This window comes from Lupinus angustifolius, chromosome LG09 (genome assembly GCF_001865875.1).
Source record: "Lupinus angustifolius cultivar Tanjil chromosome LG09, LupAngTanjil_v1.0, whole genome shotgun sequence".
In the NCBI taxonomy this organism is placed as follows: Eukaryota; Viridiplantae; Streptophyta; class Magnoliopsida; order Fabales; family Fabaceae; genus Lupinus; species Lupinus angustifolius.
In genome coordinates this window covers 7,887,623-7,909,313 of record NC_032017.1, presented here as the reverse complement: position 1 = coordinate 7,909,313, position 21,691 = coordinate 7,887,623, and the positions used below count along the sequence as shown (strand labels likewise).

At 29.1% G+C, this 21,691-nt stretch overlaps 1 protein-coding gene across 1 annotated transcript; it reads left to right on the top strand.

Moving 5' to 3' along the window:
• LOC109357257 (flowering locus K homology domain-like) lies at positions 6,475 to 11,380 on the top strand. Its single transcript, XM_019601084.1, has 6 exons — positions 6,475 to 7,545; positions 8,471 to 8,711; positions 9,161 to 9,309; positions 9,482 to 9,742; positions 9,994 to 10,188; positions 11,130 to 11,380. Exons 1-6 carry the CDS (start codon positions 6,706 to 6,708, stop codon positions 11,292 to 11,294), a joined length of 1,851 nt encoding a protein of 616 aa, XP_019456629.1. The 5' UTR covers positions 6,475 to 6,705; the 3' UTR covers positions 11,295 to 11,380.

Here is a 21,691-nt window from a genome sequence, read left to right as displayed (position 1 = left end):
CTACATTTAAATAGGTTAATAAACATACTTTTAACTAGACTCTTATAACCCTTAAAATCAAATTATATTTTTGTATATATTTTATGTTAAAATCACATATATAATAACATTATTGATATTAAAATTATATAATGTTAATATTATTACATAATATAACTAAATTTGTCAGTTTATTATACTTAATAAGCCTTTTGGAATGTCTAAAATCTGACTTATTAAACTAAATAAACCTTTCAAAAAGTCTGAGTTAGTCTATTCACGACAAAATTCACGTTTAACTTATCCTATTATAAGTTCATGATAGGTGGTTTGACCTATTACCACGTCTTGTTCGAAACAAGGCTATGTATCATAAAGAGGTGATCACATCTGCTGTCCCACACTTTGTGTCATTCCATGTACCATCAATTTAATACCGACGGATGTTGGTTCAAGTGGTATATGCTTGATTTCCCTTAAGCAATGTCTTGGATTCGAGTCTTGTGGATGAAAAAAATATTCACTGGGAGAGTTAGCCTCACGTACCTGTGGATGTTCTCAGCTTGGACATAATTGCCTCCGGTGCGAGGATATGTGAGAAACCAAAAATAATAATATGAATTTCAATAATAGAGGCTCTAAAAAAAGTTTGATCAATAAGAAATAAGGAAATGCATAGACAGTGTTAATGTATTTAAATATAAAGAATATTTATTTTCATTGAAGGTATATACTATTTATATTTTAGGTAAAAGATAAGAAGAAAACAAAAGAGTTTTTCATTTAGAGTATATAATATTAATTTAGGATTTTCTTTTGGGGCAACTATCACTAAAATAGATTTTAAATAAAATTTTCTCATTAAAAAAAATAAAGTTTTAAATGATCACTTGGAAAAAACAGAGAAAATATTAAATGAAAAGTAAGTTACTTAATATCTATACCATTATATAAATAGAAAACCTGAATGGAGTGATTTTTTTCTTTGCCAGTGATATGAACTTTTTAGGCCTTAGAAAACAATTAAATGGAGATAAGAATGTTATGTGTCAAATTGATCATATATAATATGTTTTTTATGTCACTTTAACTATATAATTAACTCAAATGAATAAAATTGTACTAATATATGATTAAAACTTTTTTAAATGACCAAGCATCACCTCCAAAATGTTTTGCGGGCTTAATCCAAAGGAATTATTACAAAAAGATAAGTTCTGAACAAAAGTAAGGATTCAACCATAAATAGTTAGTATAAAATTGCGATACTACATTCGTCCACTACGGGATAGAGTTGAATTTTGAATATGTTGTTCCAAACTAATGAATCTTCAATATGAACGGTCAAATCGATAAAATATGAAAAATTGGCTGCTCTAAATGCATTTTTTGCGCTCAGTGCAAGTCGAAAAATTTCTAGCGAGCCTATGCCTAGCGTAGAGGTCACGCTTGGTGAAAATAAAAGCTTGCAACCAGCACTCCACACAACCCCTAGTGCTTAGTGAAATCAAATTATGAAATTTAGCATTTAGCCATTGTTTCGTATGCGCCAAGCACATGTATTTGTGCTCAGCCCAATGGGTGGTGTGCTGAGCGCAAGGAGATGCAGCCAACACAAGTTGGTGTGCTAAAAGGTCACGCATAACCAGCTGGAGGCTGCGCCCAGCGCATAGGTGGTGCACTGAGCGCAAAAACCAACATACATACACTATTTAAGGACTTCCAACTCGAACCATTAGATACACACTTTGTAATATTGATTTGTAATACTTCTTTTCTGAATTTCTAGGATAGTTTAACTCATTTGAGTCAGGGGATCAATGTGTATATATTAGAGAGGTTAATCTATGCTCTTGTTATGATTGAATGTAACATAAGTTTGATGTATGCATATTAATTCATGAAGTTTTGATTATATTTGAGTTTTTGTATTTGCTTAATGTTTGCTTTAAGTTTGATCATCTTATTGCATAATTGTTGAATAAATTGCTTAGTCTTTTACTTACATTATTCTGAACATGCATAACTCAACAATTTGTACATTTTCCAGACATATAATTGTATTACTTGCCATATCATGTACTTTAATTTATTATTATATAACATAGTGCGAATGTTGTAATTTTATAACTCTCAAACTAGATGACATAGATTACTAGACATAGATGTATCCTTGATTGTTGATATAACTTAATTTTGTTAATCTAGATTAGTAGACATAGACATAGAGTAATAAATTGTTAGTATAGACCAAGAAATTGACGGCTAATATAATTGACCTATCGCAGTTAACTCAATTTTGCATGCATGGACTACTAGGCATAAAGACATGTTATGCGGGTCATATATTTTAATCTTATGAGTAAAGTTGCAAGACATAGAGTTTTGTTCCATAAGTTGCTAAATTGACTAACATATTAGCTTTTAGTAATATTGACATCATTGCAATGAATAATCATTACTGAAAGAATATAATTTAAGAATGAGGTGTGCATGGATTATAAGTGTGAAGTTCAATCCTAACTCCCTTCCCTATTATATTACAAATTTGATTAATTATGTCACGAATTAAACAACCTTTTGAACAATAACTTCAAATAATAATTTTTATTTGAAAGGCTGGTATCAAGCATGTTATTGTGGATTCAACAACCTTTTTCTTTATACTTTTACGACAGAGTTTGATTATTTATATACTAATTTGTCAATTATCAAAGTGCATTTAATATTTTAGAATATTTCAAATTTACACTATTTACTATATTTATTTAACCATATATATTAATTATTATATATAGGACACACATTTCTTTAATATTATCTCTATAATATTTTATATTCATACTTATATTTATGCAATTTTAAAAAATATCCCAATATTACCATTATTATTTATTACATCTATAAATTATACATATTAATTATATATCTCACACACATAATATTATCTATATTAATATATAAAGTTAAAACATAATTAAGGAGCAAATATGTAATTTAATAAGCGTAATTTATATATTCCAATATTATCCTTTATTATATCAATTTTTTTTGTATTTGCCTTTGTAATATACAAGTTGCAAATAATTTCCCATTACTATATCTAATGTTTTTATGTTTGCCTTTATAACATAAATAATTTTGCAATAATTGAATTCAAAACATTGTCATAAAATATCAAACCACTAATGTAATTTTTAATAATATCACAATTCATTTTCATATTTTTATTACAAAAATTATAATATTATGTATATTTAATACAAAAAAGTGATATAATTTTAGAAATGAAATATGTAAAAATTAAATATTTATTAATAAAAAATAATAATGTGGGTCGGCAGACAAGGAATGCTTGTCGACACATTAGTATTTAATAATTTATCTTTATATTTCCAAGTTACTAATAATTGAATTTTCATTTAATACAATTTAAGATGTATCATTTCTATGGTCAAACTTCATAAATGTTTTAGTAATATATTATTATATAATGATTTTTTTTGGTAATATAGATAACATATAAACTTTCATATTGGATTCGGAGTAGGCTAAAAAGTCCAAAGATATATTTCCCATAATACTACAATATAATTATTTAAATTTTAATTTTTTCTAATATACTTTTTAAAAAGATATATAATGTTTGATATTAATGTATAACTTTTTTAACATACTTATTTTTTCAATTTAAACAAACTTACTCCCAATCCTAGCCATCAATTCTAGGAAAATCCAATGGTTTGAATTAGTGAGTAAATCACAACCATTGGATTTCTCTATAATTGATGGCTATGATTGAGAGTAAATTTAAAAAACTTACTCTTGCAATAAGAAGATCCTCACTCTAAATCTAATGCCTTAAGTTTGAGTTAAGATTGATGTCAAATCCATTTATATGTCTTTTAATATAATTCATTTATTAAACCTATTGTTTTTATTGGACTCTCACTTCTAAACACAATATAATTAATGACTTCACTTTTATATATAAACATATATAAACATGTAGACACTTTCAAGAATAATATCATGTTGTTTTAGTTTCTAATTATTGCATTATAAACTCAAGACCAGAATAAACTTTATATGTTATAGTATAACATTGATTTCAGAATATCATTGTAATTTATAAATATTAATAAATATTACTTTATTTTTTTAAAGTTCATAGCACCAATATTTATTATTTATTTTTTATTATAAGTTCACAAACAATTATGTTCTAAAATAACTTTCACTTAAAATTTATTACCAAGCCAACAGTCCCAAAAAGAAAAGAAAAGAAAAATGAGTTGCACAAATCAAATTGGATAAGTCTAGTCGGGTCTCAGATTTAAAATAGTCTGAATCATCTAGCTAAAAAGAGCCGGTTTAATAAAAATATTTAATAAGGTAAATAAGCCTTATAAAATTTTCGGTCTTTGGCAAGATCGACTGACTGCCCCCACTATTTTGATAGGTCTAGCAATATATCTATGAAAGGGAAATTTTTGGGAAGAGGCATTCCCTTTTTATTATTGTTGACCTAATCTTTTATTTACTCTTTAGAGAGAAAAATTAAATGGACAAAACATGAAATATAGTGATATAATTTTCAAATATTCCAATTACTTAATGTATAAAGAAATATTTTTAATGCAAGATTTTAAAAGATTTTAATATTTGCCATTTTTATAATTTAATAAATACTAAAAAGAAATAATTTTTATGGTCATACTTAATAAATACTTTAGCAATATATGATTATATATATATATATATATATGTATATATATGGTAATGTAGATAATATATAATTTAATGATATAGAAATGATTAAAAATAAGTTTATTTAATAAAAATAATTTCAATTATCATTCAACACTACATTGAAAATTGTTTCCATTAAAAGTGAAATTGGAAATATGTAAAGACAATTAAATTTATTCATATAAATTTACTTATATTTGAGACCCAAAAAATGTCAAGGTTGTTTCCTTCTCATATCTGAGTAAGGGTCAAATCAGACTAGATTTTGCCTTAAATAAATCGAACTTATATAACGTATAAGAGTCTGAGTTTGACATGTTAGTCTATTTAATTTTTTTTTCAAAGCCAATGTCTCACTTGTTTAAAAGCATGTCCTAACATGTTAGTTTGTTTAAAGACTTATTATATTATATAATATCAAAATAGACCATCATATCTACATTTAAATAGGTTAATAAACATACTTTTAACTAGACTCTTATAACCCTTAAAATCAAATTATATTTTTGTATATATTTTATGTTAAAATCACATATATAATAACATTATTGATATTAAAATTATATAATGTTAATATTATTACATAATATAACTAAATTTGTCAGTTTATTATACTTAATAAGCCTTTTGGAATGTCTAAAATCTGACTTATTAAACTAAATAAACCTTTCAAAAAGTCTGAGTTAGTCTATTCACGACAAAATTCACGTTTAACTTATCCTATTATAAGTTCATGATAGGTGGTTTGACCTATTACCACGTCTTGTTCGAAACAAGGCTATGTATCATAAAGAGGTGATCACATCTGCTGTCCCACACTTTGTGTCATTCCATGTACCATCAATTTATGATTGGTCAAAAAAATATTTAATAATTAAATTTTAATTTAAATATATTTTTCTGAGCAATCACATGTTCATGGGACATAGAGTGACACAATATGTGTGACAGGATAAGTGTGCCCCATAAAGAGTGTCAACATCATAATCTAAAACCAAGATTATGTATTATTATTATTATTAAGGATTAAGGATAATGTTGATGTCCAAATAACAGGAGCAACAAATGGCACAAAAAAGTAAAAGTACATGAAAATGGACCATCATTCTCGTACAAGTTAACACGTGTCTTATTCAACTATATAAAAACCGTATCTCTCTCTCTCTTTCTCTCTCTCTTACAAAACCTAAACTTTCTGCGTATCCATTTACTTCCTCACTGTCTCTTTTCTATTCAATGTAAGTTTCTTCAATTCTCTGTTACCCAATTCACTTTTTGTTATTGTTTCTTCCTTTTCACTTCAATCTACAGTTTCTGTACAATTCTGCACGCTCTTGCATTCACCAACTACATGATCATTTTCCAACTTTTTTTTAGTTCTGAATTTTGAAGTTCTGGGATCATGGGCATGTCTGATTAAGCTTTTTTTCATTAAAAAGTGATTCTTTTATTGGAAAATCACTTCTGAGACTTGTACATTTATCTGGTCGTAAAAAGAACTGAAATTCAGTTTATCTGAGAAGCTACATTTATTCAGCTTATTTGATCAAGGGTCCATTTGATCAAGATTTTCACAAAAAAGATTTGTTTTAATAAAATAATCGTTTCTGCCTTGTACATTTATTTGGTTCTTTAAAAAAAAGCTTAAGTTCAGCTTTTATGATAAGCTATTCGGTTATATTCTCAACTTTTCAAGTAGCCACTTTTTGCAAAAGACTTTTCTGCTGGGTCATTTTCTTAAAGGCTAAACAAGCATGCCTTGATTTCTGATGAACTTGTATTCTATTGAGATTGGTATTGAAGTTGTTTGAACCGAGTGAGTTTGCAGAAAAAAATCACTTTTTGCGGTTAATTTCGAAATTCTACTAGGACTAAAGGCAAGGTTGTTTAAGTTTCTTCACAAAAAAAAACATATATGTTGAACTTACATTTGAGAATTTGACCTGAGTGATTTTGCAGAAAAAACATATAGGGATGGCTGGAGAAGATAGTGATGGACATGAAGGCGATGGATATATACCCGAGGATCCGCATTTTTTTCCTAAATTTGATTTTGATGATGAAAACGATAGTGATAACTTTGGATTTTCGAACATACTACACCCTGATCAATATGATGAAGGGGGTTTGGTTGGAGAAGCCAATCCTAATGAAAACTATTTTGATGGACGTCATCTCGGATATTTGCCAAAGAGTCCTGATTTTTTCATAGATATAAATTCTGATATGGAAACTGAGATTAATACCGATGAATTTCGTGAGCTGCTGCGACCTCATGAACATGATGCAAGAACTTTGGTAGAGAATGCTGCCAATCCTAATGAAAACCATTTTGATGAACATGATGTTGGATATGTGCCTCAGGAGCCGATTCTCCCCCAACAAATTCATATTGATCAGGGAATTGCACCCTTTGTCTTCGAATTTTCGCATCCCAAAGAACATGATGATGCAGACACTTTAATTGAGGAAGATGCGAATCTTTCTGAGAACTATTCTCATGGACATGAAGTTGGGGATTTTCCTACAGATTATCACTCACAGGAGCATATCATTGAGGAGCATCATGTTGAAGGAAACATGATTGGAAACTTTGCTACTTCCGAACAACATGGATCCGAGAATGACTTTAGAGGAAATAGAACAGAAAAGTGGCCAGGATGGCCTGGACAAAACATTTTCAGGTTGTTGGTTCCGGTGAAACAAGTTGGCTGCATTATTGGCCCTAAGGGCGAGTATATTAAGAAAATCATCGAAGAGACTATGGCGCGCATTAAAGTTCTTAGTGGTCCACCTGGAATAACCGAAAGAGCAGTGAGTCCAGTTTTGAACTTCCTTCTTATTGTTTTATGCATTGAGGGTTGAATGATCTTTCATATGTTAGTTTTGTTTATGCATATGATGTTTATTTAGCATAGTGATCTCTGTCTGCTGCGTGTGATGCTTATTAAGCATGTATCCATTTTAACTCTTACGACGATTAGTCTAAACTCGTGCACGAGGTTTCCAGCTAGCCAGGATAATAGATATATGCAGTCTTACCCTCCAAACGAATAAGCTATTTCCAATATTTGAACCCACAACCTCCAAGTCACAAGGCATGCAACCTTAATATTGCGCCGAGGCTCACCCTGAAAGATATAACTTCTACTTGACAAAAAAAGATATAAATATCACCATTTTGATATCGAAAATTAATGATGTATCAATCATCATAAAACATGATAGCGAGGAAGAATCTTATTAGATAAAACAGTTGTGAAGGAAGAGGAACCATAAAGTAGTGAAAATGAAACATCACAAGAATTGATAAATTATAAAAAAAAGAGTTTTTGTTGCCACGATAACCAAATGGACATGTGCAGGTTTTCCAGCAAATATGAATGACTAAAAGTGGCTTCGAACTCCAAGAGCCAAAGTTCAAGCTGCAGGGAAATGCTGTTTTTGTGTTAAGAAATCAGAAATAGTTTGTTCAGAGTTTGGTTGCAAAAAGCTTTCTTTGCCTGCACCTGGTAACTTCAAGAACTTGGTCGATTTGGTGCATTTCTTGTCACCACACTTGGTCGATTCAAAGAGTCGGGGGGATAATATTAACACGCAACGTTTTTTCTTTGCTTTTACCATGATGTTGCTCATCAGCAAGTTTGTGTTTTTGTTGAACCAGTTTGATAATTTATCTGTTTTTGATATTTTGTACTTAATGTTTCTGATTTCTCTTTTATTTGGTGCTTTCAAAAAGGTATTGATTTCTGCAAGAGAAGTACCACATTGCACCGTGCCACCCGCCGTCAAGGGTTTGTTAAGGGTTCATGAACAAGTTCTCAATGACACTGCTTCTATCACATCCGGTGCTGTATGCTCTATCATCACTAGGCTTCTAGTACCAGATAGTCAAGGACGAAGCTTGATCGGCAAGCAAGGTTTTACAATAAAATCCATCCAAGAGTATACCGGTTGCATTATACGGGTTCTCAGATCAGGTTCGCTCACAACTATTGTAAAGAGTGTAATATCTATACTTTGTGTAAAGATTTATATACAGTCAGTATATCATTCATCATTCATTTGTATTACTTATATTTAAAAGCCAGTGGTTATAAAATATGAATGGTAGATGATGCAGTAATATTTTTGATAATGATATGCGTCACTTGTGTTTGTCAATCAACATTTTTGTTTTCAGCGCCTCTTGTTTATAGGTCTTTTATTTCGGTCTTCTTTGGCATATTCTCACAATTTGCATTCAATCTTTGTTATCGAGTTTCTTATGTGTTTTCTGCTGAACACTGCACTTATGCATTAGCTTTTGCTTAATGGACAAACATAAAATGAACATTATTAAAGACATCTAATTTTGGATGAATATTAAATGTTTGTAGACGTTTGTGATTATCGAAAAATTATACCTTAACAATGTTGTTTGAAACAGGAAGCAGACCAGTTTTTGCATTGGAAGATGATAGTGTTGTCGAAATACACGGAGAATCTGCTGGAGTTCACAAGGCTGTTGAACTTATTGCACTTCATTTACGTAAGTTCTTGGTCGATCACAGCATAATCGGAGTATTTGAAGAACAGGCAAGTCTCTAATTTGCTCTGATTAACAAGGGGTTTGAAGTTTCCTTTCGAGTTTACGAGCTTTTTCTTATTATAGCAGAAAAGTTTTATAGTTTATATATTTGTCATATTTGAGTTATTATGCACAATTGTGCTAAATTGTTCTCCTATTTCCTCCTCATCCATGATTCAGATGCAAAGGCTAGATGTTCAAGTTAACAACAATATGATACAATCCCAAACTTGGGGTCTTCCTCCTCTAGGAGTTCCAGAAAATCCTGTTGCTGCTGCTGGTGGACACGATTTTGCGTCGAACCATCAATACATGCCGCATTTTAACCACTATGGTAATTATTACCACCTTCCTCAGGATCCATCACCTGCCTATGCAACAGATTCTTCCATGGAAGTTCATTCATCAAGTGTAGAACCAAAATCGTCGGTTGAGACTAAGGTATGTTTTTCTTTCGCCAAATTTGAGATTCCGTTTAGGAGTGAACCTTGTATAAGCATGTGTTGTGTAGCCGCAAGTCCGCAACCAATCATAATCTGTCAAGGGTTTTGTTGTCTTTTTAGATTATTCAATTACTAATCAGATTCTGATTAGTTGTACCTATGCAAGTTTCACTCTTCTAGTAGAGAGCAGCATTGACATTTGAAGCATTTTTTAATCACGATTTCACGTAATTTCCTTCTACCGCACAGGACACACAATACATGCAAATTCCTATGTCATACGCAGATGCTGTATTTGGAGCATCAGGCGCGAATATCAGCTACATTCGTAGTGCTAGTGGAGCAAGTGTTACAATTCGGGAGACAGAGTATATGCCAGGGCTGATGACTGTCGAAATCAGCGGGACTTCTTCGGAAATACAGACAGCTGAACTCCTTGTTCAGGTATTTGATTTCAAAGGCCATTCTTGTATTCTGTAGTTTAAAGTTGTTAAATAATTGAATGATTGTGATCTACATGAAGATTTTAATCCTGTGAAACTTTGTTTACTTCTATTAACAGTATTAAAAAGTGCTTTAAATGATATCCTGATTTTCGAAAACCGAAGTTGAAGTTCTATTATGATTACTTCATTCAAACCCTCAATGATTATTTGTATGCAAATGATTACTACATTCAAATCCACATTCATTGCTCCAATCTTTTACATATCTATATGTATATGTATGTGTATCCTTATCATTAATTTCGAAAACTAATTCGCTATCACAGATTGTAAATATGATTGTGATGTTAGTTCATCAATTTTTCTCCTTTCCTTTTAAAAAAGCAATAATGATAAAGAACACATAATTAATGAAAGTATACCCTAGGATTAGAAGAATGGTAGATAATGTAACGAGAAAGCCTTACGTGAAGACGTATCTATGTAGAGACAACCAATAGATGATTGACAATTCTAATTAAAAATTTTGCTAAATAATAGCACTTACAAACGTAAATATACGTGTATCTAAATATGACGTGTTGGTTACGTCTCCATGTAAGTGTAAGTTTTTCTCTGATGTAACATGAGAAGGAACATTTGCTGCAAACATGTTTTTTTGTTGCTGCATACATGTTTGTTGTTTCTGCAAACATGTTTTATGTTGCTTTAGTTTATTGTGATGTTATGTTGTCATTTGAAGATTAAATATCGAGAAAATATATACACACCGATCATCTAACATTCATCTTCAATTATCATTGATTCAGATAAAAGTAATACAAATGAATCATGAATAATGCACTGACTATATATAAATCTTTACACACTATCGATGCATAGATATTACACTCTTAAATATGGAACATTGTCATACTAACATGTTAGGAATTTATGCAGAATTTTTTGGCTGGGGCTACATGCACAGAACATGATCATATAGAAGGATCAAATAGCCGAAGTGACAGTTCCTATGCACCTTCTGAATCCTCTGGTGCTGGTGATCACACAAACTTGCCTTCACAAAATGATGTTCCCTTAGATGGCACCACTTTTGGCCATTAAGAATCTTACATTCAACTTTTGGTTTAGTAGACTTATGTTTCATAAACTTTACCTTGACTTATTGTGGTGTATGTTTTTCTATGATCATTTGGAATAATGCTATTTGAATATTCATGACTTTAATTTTAATGTGTTTCTTATAATATCACCCATTCATATATTATCATGGGTTACTCTTGGAGTAGTTATTGTGAATGGTCAAATTTTTTTAATGATGTGATAATATATGATTGGACCATGATGTAAATTTTTTGTATATGATGCATTAAAATTATTATTTTTAAATATTATAAAACTTGTTGTTTGTCCATAAATGGGAAAAAAAATTTGATTACTTTTTTAGGTGTTATAATGTCATTGCCCTATTCTTGAAAATTGATTTTTTTAATTTATAAAACAACTTTTTTTTATAGGAATGAAAAGGGACTAGTCATTGCCTTAGCCCTTGAAAATGAAACAATTTATCTTTTGAACATTTTTTATAAGAATAAAATTGCTATATAGATATCTTCCTCTTGCTTTATTTGACACAGAAAAGGTTTATATAAAAGTGAAAAGGTAAGGATTTACCTAAGATTCAAATATCACTTAAGCAAAGATCACTTAATCCTTCTATTTCAAATATTGAATGCCTCCATCAAACAATTATCATACTACGTAGATTTTATAGTGCTTGATAAGCATTTATTGAGGGGTTATATTATTTGAATGTTGATTTTTAAACGTTACATTTAATAACATAAACAATCACAAACATAATTTCATGAGCTTACCATAGGAAGGATCTCTTGATATAGAATTATCTCAAGATTCAAATTCAAGACTTCTAATTATACTAAAAAAAAGCCATAAATTATAAGCAAGTATGAAATATACGTACTAATAAATAATGTTTTGTCCCACTCTAAAAAGACACATTACGATCGGGTAAGGTTAAGCTGTCAACATAGAGACAGAGAGAATGAGTACTTCATGAGCTTCATCGGGCCTTAGTCGAGTGACCGGAGGATCTAGAAAGATGTCTCATCAACCGGGAAGAAACAAAGATACAACACAAGGTCCACTTCTGACACTCCCTTGCTACGTCGCCTGCATAGGGTTGTCACATCCAGTGAACAATATAGACCTCTACTGCAAGCCACATGCTACTATGCTTTCGATCAAATAACAAGATTTATTTGCAGTACGACTGCTCAACCCATTCCACGGAGTATGGACTAGCTAGAGCCATCCGACACGGGAAAAACAACCTTTGCTTGTCTGGAGCAGACCTGACAAGCCGTTTGGTCGGTCAAACCAAAAACATCTACAAGAGAATATTTCTCTCACCTCTCCATTGTAAATATGGTAAGAAAGTTTACTTACTTATTCACTCACTCTCTCACTTGCTTATACTTTATCTCTTGATATTATTCTCTCATATACAGACTTGATCGTCAGATAACATTTTCAAGTACATGTCCGAATGCACTCAAGCATCTCTCATGCAATACTAGATGATTTCACGTTAGCTTTTACACATCCAAATTTCATCCTCCTAAGACCAAAGAACAAATACTATAAATTTAGTAACTATATTCTAGGTGAATCTTTATGGGTTCTACACCTATTTGCATAATGATATATTTTTTCATATCCATTATGCAATACATGTAGTAAATACTAGAGTAAATTATACTGGCACCCCCTACGTTTTAGTGAAATTACACAAACCACCCCTCACTTTTCTAAACTTACACAAATCTCCCATAGTTTTATACATTCATTACACTGACCACCCCTGTATAATAAATAAGTGTAATTTTTTAAACAAAAAATGTGATAAATGCAATTAAGTTAAACAAAACATGATATATTGTGTAGACAAGTCTAAATAATATACAAATCAATATATCTTTATTATTTTTGGTTCGTTACACTACATTATAAGAGTGATTTAAACAATATTTCTTTATAATTGTTGATGCATTTTGTAACAAAAAATAATAAAGATACATTAATTTGTATCTTATTTAGATTTGTCTACACAATATATCATGTTTTGTTTAACTTAATTGCATTTATCATATTTTTTGTTTAAAAGATTACACTTATTTCTTATGCAGGGGTGGTCAGTGTAATAAAATTACAAAACTAGGGGAGGTTTGTGTAAGTTTAGAAAAGTGAGGGGTGGTTTGTGTAATTTCACTAAATCTCAGGGAGTGTCAGAGTAATTTACTCTAAATACTATGAATGTTTACCTAATTGCCCGTTCTTATTAAGAGTTTTTCTAATGTGTATCCAATGACATATTTTTTAACAATCTCAATATATAATTTTCATTAGGAAGTGACACATTAATAATTGGAAGAATATTTTTCATGTTAGGTGATTCCATTAGATTATTCATGGCATACAACAAGAGAGGGGTAACACAAAGTAAGAGAGAATAGTGTATTGAAATTATCGCAGACAAATAAGAAATTAATTTTCTATTTTATATAATAATAAAAGTGTCTATTATTTAGATCCCAACTTAATTCAAAGTAGACGAGGTCAAATATAACTTTTAATTATAGAGAACCTCAAACAAAAAAGTTTGATCAATAAGAAACTAATGTATAGAAAGTGTTGAAGTACATAAATGTAAAGGCTATTTATTTTTTATTTAAGGTATATACTATTTTTATTTTGGGTAAAAGATAAGAAGAAAGCAAAAGAGTTTTTCATTTAAGGTATATAATATAGATTTTCTTTTATGTAACTATTACCAAAAAGATTTTAAATAAAACACTATCATTAAAAAGAATAAACTAATAATTTATATATATCCCACACATATAATATTATCTCTAATAATTTACCTTCATATTTCCAAGTTACTAATAAATTGATTTTCATTTAATATGATTTAAGATGTACAAAAAAAACCAATGGTATGGTGAAACTTAAAAAAAAATAGTAATATATTATCACATAATGATTTTTTTGGTAAGTGGGTTGCAATTTATGGTAGACTGATTCATAAAATATTAAAAATGATTATTTAAATTATATATATTTTAATATATATATATATATATATATATAATTTGATATTAATATATAAATTTTTTAAAACACTTTTTATGCTCAATCTGACCAAACTCATAGGTCAAATGCCTTAAGTTTGAGTTAAGATATTTGATCATGCTCGCTTATTTGACTTTTAATATTACTCATTTATTAAAGAGAAAAAATACATGTATTGTCCGAGTAAGAGTATACTATCATCAAAGTATTGATGTAGTGGTGTAAGGTCCTGCTAAATTCTCAGGATAACTAAAAGATCAAATGTTTGATTCCTATGAGTGACACTTGTTGGGAGGGGCATCTATACATCTCGAAAAAGATTAGTTCATTACCTAAAAGGTTGTTGACTTTTAAAGAAAAAAGCAAATGAAGAGTGAATGATATACTGACAATGCATATATATTACACTTTTTATTTAATTTCTCATTTTTATTGGAGTATCATTTCCAAGAAAAATATAATTGATGAATTCACTTTAATATATAAACATGTGAAGAATATCAAGAATTATATCATGTTGTTATTAGAGTTTTTAGTAATTAAATTATAGACTCCATATGAGAAGGAATTCTATAGGTCATAATATAACCATGATTTCAGAATATCATTATACCTAATAAATGTTAATGTTAATAAACATTTCTTTGTTTTTTTCTTTTCAAAAATTGATAATATTAATATTTATTATCTACTTTTTATTACAAATTCAAAGAATCAACCATTATATTTTAAAGTAACCTTACATTTTTAGGAAGAGAAAGGTAACATGAACTAGACCATGTAAGTTCAGCCCAATCTTGATTTTAAAATAATTCAGTTTGTCTACACTAAAAAGTCCAAATTTAACAAAAATTATCTAATAAGATACTAAAGCCTTATAATTTTTGAACTTTGGTGGATCAGACTCATCAGTCCCGTCTATTTTCATATATTAATAATATATACAAGGAAAATTTTTAGGAAGATATTTTCCTTTTTATATTATTGACTTAATCTTTTATTTACTCTTTAGAAAAAATTAAATGGACAAAACAAGAATTACAATGATGTAATTTTCAAATATTCCAATTACTTAATATATTAATAAATTCTTTTAACGGGAGAATTTAAATGATTTTAATATTTATTTAATATATATATATATATTTAAAGTGTACTAAAAAAGAAACCATTTTGATGGTCAAACTCATAGTTATAAAAACCGTACCGTACCGGCCGGTTCAACCGGAAAACCGGTGAACCGGGCCCCTAACCGGTACGGTATAGGTGTTGAACCGGCCAAGTATCAAAACCGGTCAAAACCGGTTAAAACCGGTCAAAACTGGTGAACCGGCCGGTATTTTACTAAACCGGTTGGTTTATACACATATATATATTTTTTTTAAAACTTAAAAACCAACCCATCTTTCCAACTCTTCTTCAACACTTCAAGGCACATGCTTCTAAAACATATTTAAATTACATATTTTTTTGGTTTATAACATTCGTGTGTAATCTCAGTGACATTTGTGTAATCTTGGAGTACTGTCTGAAGATAGGATTTGGTAGAAAAATATAATATTCATATAAGATAACTTTGACTCCTTCATATTAAATGTTAAAACTCTAAATTTATTTGTTTTATAGAATGAGTTGTGAAGTTATGTCATATATTTATATTTTGTGGTTGTTAAGTGATACTTTTGGATTTATATATGTTTTTTAATTTAGACTTTGAATTTGTTAAAGACTTAAAGTTGTTTATTTTTGTGAATGTTGAGTAGATTATAAATATGGATTATAAATTTGAGTATCTACCTATTTGAATTTTTTTTGTTATAGGTTTATATATATATATAAGTAGTTATGTCCGGTTTAACCGGCATGCGGTTTAATTACTGAACCACTGGTTGAACCATTGTACCACTATACCAGTACCTGACCGGTTTGATAACCGGTACGGTTTTAACAACACTGGTCAAACTTAAGGATGGCAAAAAACATGACTCATAAATATCAGTGGAAATACCTATAACGGACCTGTAATAATAGTTAATGGGTGGAAATGAGTTTTTTGATATCTGCCCTATGGATACTTGCGAATTTATAAATTAATTTATAAATTATTTTTTGATATATATTATAGTTTTTTTATTATTTTAAAATTATATATCATATACTTTATTATTGTTTGATAATAAATTACACCTATTTAACTATGATAGTAAATTTATCATATAAATATCATATTATTCATGTAATAATTATTTTTACAAAATGATTATTACAAAATATATAAATATATAATTAAAATTAAAAACTCGTTAAATGTCTGGTTTAGGAACACTACCCATGCCTATTGCTATCCCTAGTCAAACTTAATAATAGAGCTGAAAACGAGCCGAACCGAGTCGAACCAGAACTCAGTTCAGTTCAGCTCGATAAGGATTGGTTCGGCTCAAAACTCGACTCGAGTTTGATAGGAGTTATTTTTTTAGCTCGAGTTTGGCTCGGTAAAAGTTCACGAAGTGTTTGACTTAATTCAAATTGGTTCATTTGGACACCTCAATTAATTATTTCATTTTTAAAAATACTACAAAGGTTATATATATAGAGAAAAAAGTTCTTATATAAAAATTATGAGAACAATAAATATGAGTCTTACAACTTATTGGTCATATGATAGTCATGTGCATATATCTTTTAATCTTAACCGTTCAATCAAAATCCAATGATATTATATATATATATATTAAGTGTTCTCATTTCTCACAATAGTGCATTGTTCTCATGTGAGTAATTCCCTACATATATATATATGTTTGGGAGTTACTCACTTGAAAACAATGTTTTATTATGAGAAATGAGAATACTTAATATATACCATTGAATCTTGATTGAACGATTAAGATTAAAAGATATATGCACATGACTATCATGTGATCAATAACTAATTTTAATCCTAATAATCCATGATTGGTTGGAAGATCCATATTTATTGTTCTTACAATTTTTATATGAGAATTGTCTTCACTTGAGTAGCTCCCTATATATGTATATGTATAAAACTAATTTTAATGTTTATTATGATTCATACATTATTTTTATATTTATTGTTATTATATATTTATATATATATATATATCGAGCCCGCTCATGAACCTAATAAGTTGAACTGTATCTAACTTAAGTTCGACTTGTTCATTTAACGTGTTCAATTTCTAACTCAAATTTGACTCATTTGGTTCGTGAACTAAGTTTATCGAGCTAAATAACGAATCGAGTTTCGAATGAATACCGAGTTAATTCGATTTACTGCGAGCCATACTTAATAATACTTTAGCAATATATGATTATATATACATGTAAAGTAGATAATATATTATTTAATGATATAGAAATGATTAAGAATAAAAATAATAAATTTTGAAAATAAGAAAAACCATTTAATATAATTAAAAAATTTCTTTTGTGGTACCTACTTTTATACAAGAAAATTTTACATAAAATAACGTCATTATAAGATAACCTTTTAAATAAATGAACGTTAAATGACTATAACTGGAAAAGACATAGAAAATAATAAATGAACATTAAATTATTAAATATATTAATAAATGAATTTTCAAAATGAGAGAATTGAATAGAGTTCAATTTTCATTTCATATTTGCCATTTTATAAAATTTAACAAGTACTCTAATTATTAAAATTTAAAAACCTACCCGCTGATATTTTTGGGTACATATATCCATTAGATAATATATAAATCAGTAATATATAAAGAAATTTTAGATATTGTTTTTGAAGTTTAGATTATATAATAATTTAATAAAAAATAATTATAAAATATACAACAATTTATTTAAATCAAGTTTATTTCAAATATGAATAACATCCAGGATAGAGATGGCTGGATTCATTAATGATATTATAAGTACTAAAAAACAAAATTTCCTTAAATGATCATTGGATATTTCCTGATTCATTTCAAATTAAAAAAAGGCCTAATATGAATTTCGATCAAAGTTGTAAGAACCAGACTGAACCAGACAGTCCAACTAGTTTGATTACTGACCGAACTTGAAAATGATTATAGCTTGTTGTCTTAATCGAATGAGGGGTTAGACTGTTTTGAACTGGAGAAATTCTGGTCATACTATATTAAACATGGTTAAACCATAATAACCCAAGAAGTGAACTAGATGATTCACTTTAAAATTAAAAAAATGGAACATTTTCTAATGTTTTGTTTTTACTTCGGTCAAAAAAGATTGAGAAATATTATTTTAATATAATTATACATAATTCTTAATTATATATTTTTTCCATTTATATATAATTATATATTTATAAATAAAAATTATTAACTATATATGAAAGCACCTATCCGATTGAACGATTTAATCCTATAAAGCTAATATGAGATCTCCTCTAGTTTGATGTTCATCTCTGATTTCATAACATTGATTTTGATCATCTAGTGAAGTCCTCAAACAAAAATGGTTGATCAATAAGAAATAAAAATTGTACATGAGCATTAAATTACTAATATATGATTGGATAATATATAATATTTTTTACTTTACATAATACTTAACTAAATAATATAGAAAATCTTAAGAAGAAAAAAGGATTCTCTTTATCCCAGAAAAATAATAAAAGTTTATACTATTTTCTATTAAAAGTTTATACTATTTTCAATGGAAATCTTAGTTGAATGCCCTCTTGAAATTGTGATTTGATAAGAGCATCTTAGATTTGTTTTGTTCTCTTGAATTTTTAGCAAACATTTATGCATTGATTTTGACCAAAGATTATGATAAATAGATGGTAAATATTGATAATCATCAACTTGTGAGAATAATAGTGTGTACATCTATCTTTTTAGACTTCAGTAGATGACAACCTCATCTCGTTCACTCAGTTGGATGGAATAGTGTTGCAAAAAATATCTTGATTGCATTGTTGTAAATACTATTTTAGAATCTTGGAAGGGTGGCCAAACCATATTAAACCATGTCCTTAATCATTAAAAACATGATATATTAATTAAAAAAAGTAAACATTCATCATTTTTTCAATTTTTGCTTCAATTCTATCGGTACATGATATGATTTAAGATATGGTATGAGAAAACATATCATTGTTCAATATTTGTATTATTCCAATTAGATATAAGAACCAAACTAGGCATAAGGACAGAAGTAGATGGAACTCATTCTGTTATGTTCCATTCCACTCCTCTCTATCTTCTTATCCAAAGGATGAGGAGATACCCATAATGTTAGGTATCAGTGGCCTAAGAACACCTAGAAGGGGGGTTGAATAGGTGTAGCGGTTATCAATCACCGTTTCTTGCATCAAAATCCAATTTCTGGAAACAACACAGTTAATCGATTAACACCTAGTCGTAATCGATTAACTCATGCACAGAACATAATGGTTAGAGAGACAAATTGCACAGTTATTTAAAAACAATTGAACAGAGATAATACAGATATTTTTAAGTACAAACAATTAGCATATGGCAGTAAACAAATATCCAAAATATTAGCTACAAATTTAATTTATAACAGCAAGAAACTAAAAGAAGATTCAGAGAGAAAAAGAGCGCACAAGTGGATTTTTATCCTGGTTTGTTTGTGACCCACTGGAAACTACATCCAGGCATCCCCTTCTGATCTAGGGAGATTTTATTCTTCACAATGTTGATTTAAAGTATGAATACACACACCAATTCAATTACAAGCACATAAGACACTTCTTTCTTGAAATCTAGGACCCCTAAATCCTTGGTTTGACTCTACCGTTCGCCTGAGAAAACCTTTATCACGAAACAGCCTTAGCCAAGATTCTTGTCCTCAAATCAAGACCTCCTAGCCTTGGTGAAGGACCTTAATCTCTATGGTGATATGACATCAAAAGATTAATCTAGAAATACATGAAAACAGATTAAAAAGTAAGGTATACTAAGCACAATAATGCTTGGAATATAACAAGAAAAGATCTAAAGACTAACCCACTCACTAATCACTCAAGCCATCAATAATCATTTGAGTTAATCAAACAGAAATCAAATAATCTCTCTATCAATCTATATAATGCATGAACATGTGAGCAAGATAAGAATGAGTATATGAAATATGTAAAAACAATATGCAAGAATTCAGAACTCAATTCAGCATAAAAACTCTCTTATCATACATGCAACTCTCTTGCAAAAACAATAAACAAAATGTAAAACGCTCTCTAAAATCAGCCATATACAATAGAATGCAATGCTGCGGTTTTCTGAACGTTGCCTCTTATTTATAGCAAGTAGTTTTGGCAGTTAGATTCGTTGCAAACAGTTAAACGATTAAAACAGAAATCAGTTATAACAAGTAACAGACCTGTTAATCGATTAAGGCTACCAGTTAATCGATTAACCATGCAACAGAATGATACAGAAAACAGTTGTAACAGAAAGCATTGATTTAAAAGAAAAGCAGTTGAGTTAATCGATTAAGTCACCACATTAATTGATTAACTGACACATTAAAGTACATGTTTCAAAAGGTAAATTTCTCATACGTTATGCACTACATATATACATGTTCTAACAATTATATTATGCCTAATATGCACATATAACATGTATGATTAATGCATGAACATACAATTAACTAGATGATATGTCTCAAGGATATGATATGACAATTAAGTGAGAGTACAAATCGTCAAGGATTGCATTAGCAACGTTTGCCTATGTTTTGATGAAGACAAGGAATTAGCTAAAGCTTGAAGATGGCTCAACAATCAACATGTTGAGGGCTCAAGTGGTGTCTATGCTATAACTCTTTATTATCTTTTTAGAAGTCTAAGATGCTTGCCATAGATATTGAGTCTAGGTTAGGTAAACCTAGGTGTGAGTCTCACAAGACATAATAAAGTAATCAATCCATTAAAATAAGACATCATCTAGAAATATATGATAATTAGGTTCATGCATTTATATACATTGATTTTATGCATTAAAGGTATTATATTTTGGAAATCATGTATTGCATGAGCATGTATCATATATGGAGTTTACCATACATTAACAAGTGAATTTTTACACTGGTTAATCGATTAACGTAAGTGTTTTTCTGCTGTTTCAACAACATAACTGAAAACTGTTTTTGAGAGCCAAATTCTGTTTTGTATAAATACTGGCTTAATTGCATAAACGACGAAGTAAGAAAGAAGGAAAAAGAAGAGTGAAAAACACAAGAGAATAAATCTAGATCATCATTGTTAGAATCTATTAGAGAGTGTTGAATTAGGAGAAAGATTAGATCATGATAAGGCTTTAGTCTTCATATTCATATTGCATGATTCTTTG

Excerpts from the sequence above, each read along its gene's own strand:
- LOC109357257 (XM_019601084.1), top strand. The coding sequence starts at position 6,706 with ATGGCTGGAGAAGATAGTGATGGACATGAAGGCGATGGATATATACCC. Across the intron at positions 7,546-8,470 it reads CTGGAATAACCGAAAGAGCA|GTATTGATTTCTGCAAGAGA; the intron begins GTGAGTCCAGTT and ends GCTTTCAAAAAG. Across the intron at positions 8,712-9,160 it reads TATACGGGTTCTCAGATCAG|GAAGCAGACCAGTTTTTGCA; the intron begins GTTCGCTCACAA and ends TGTTTGAAACAG.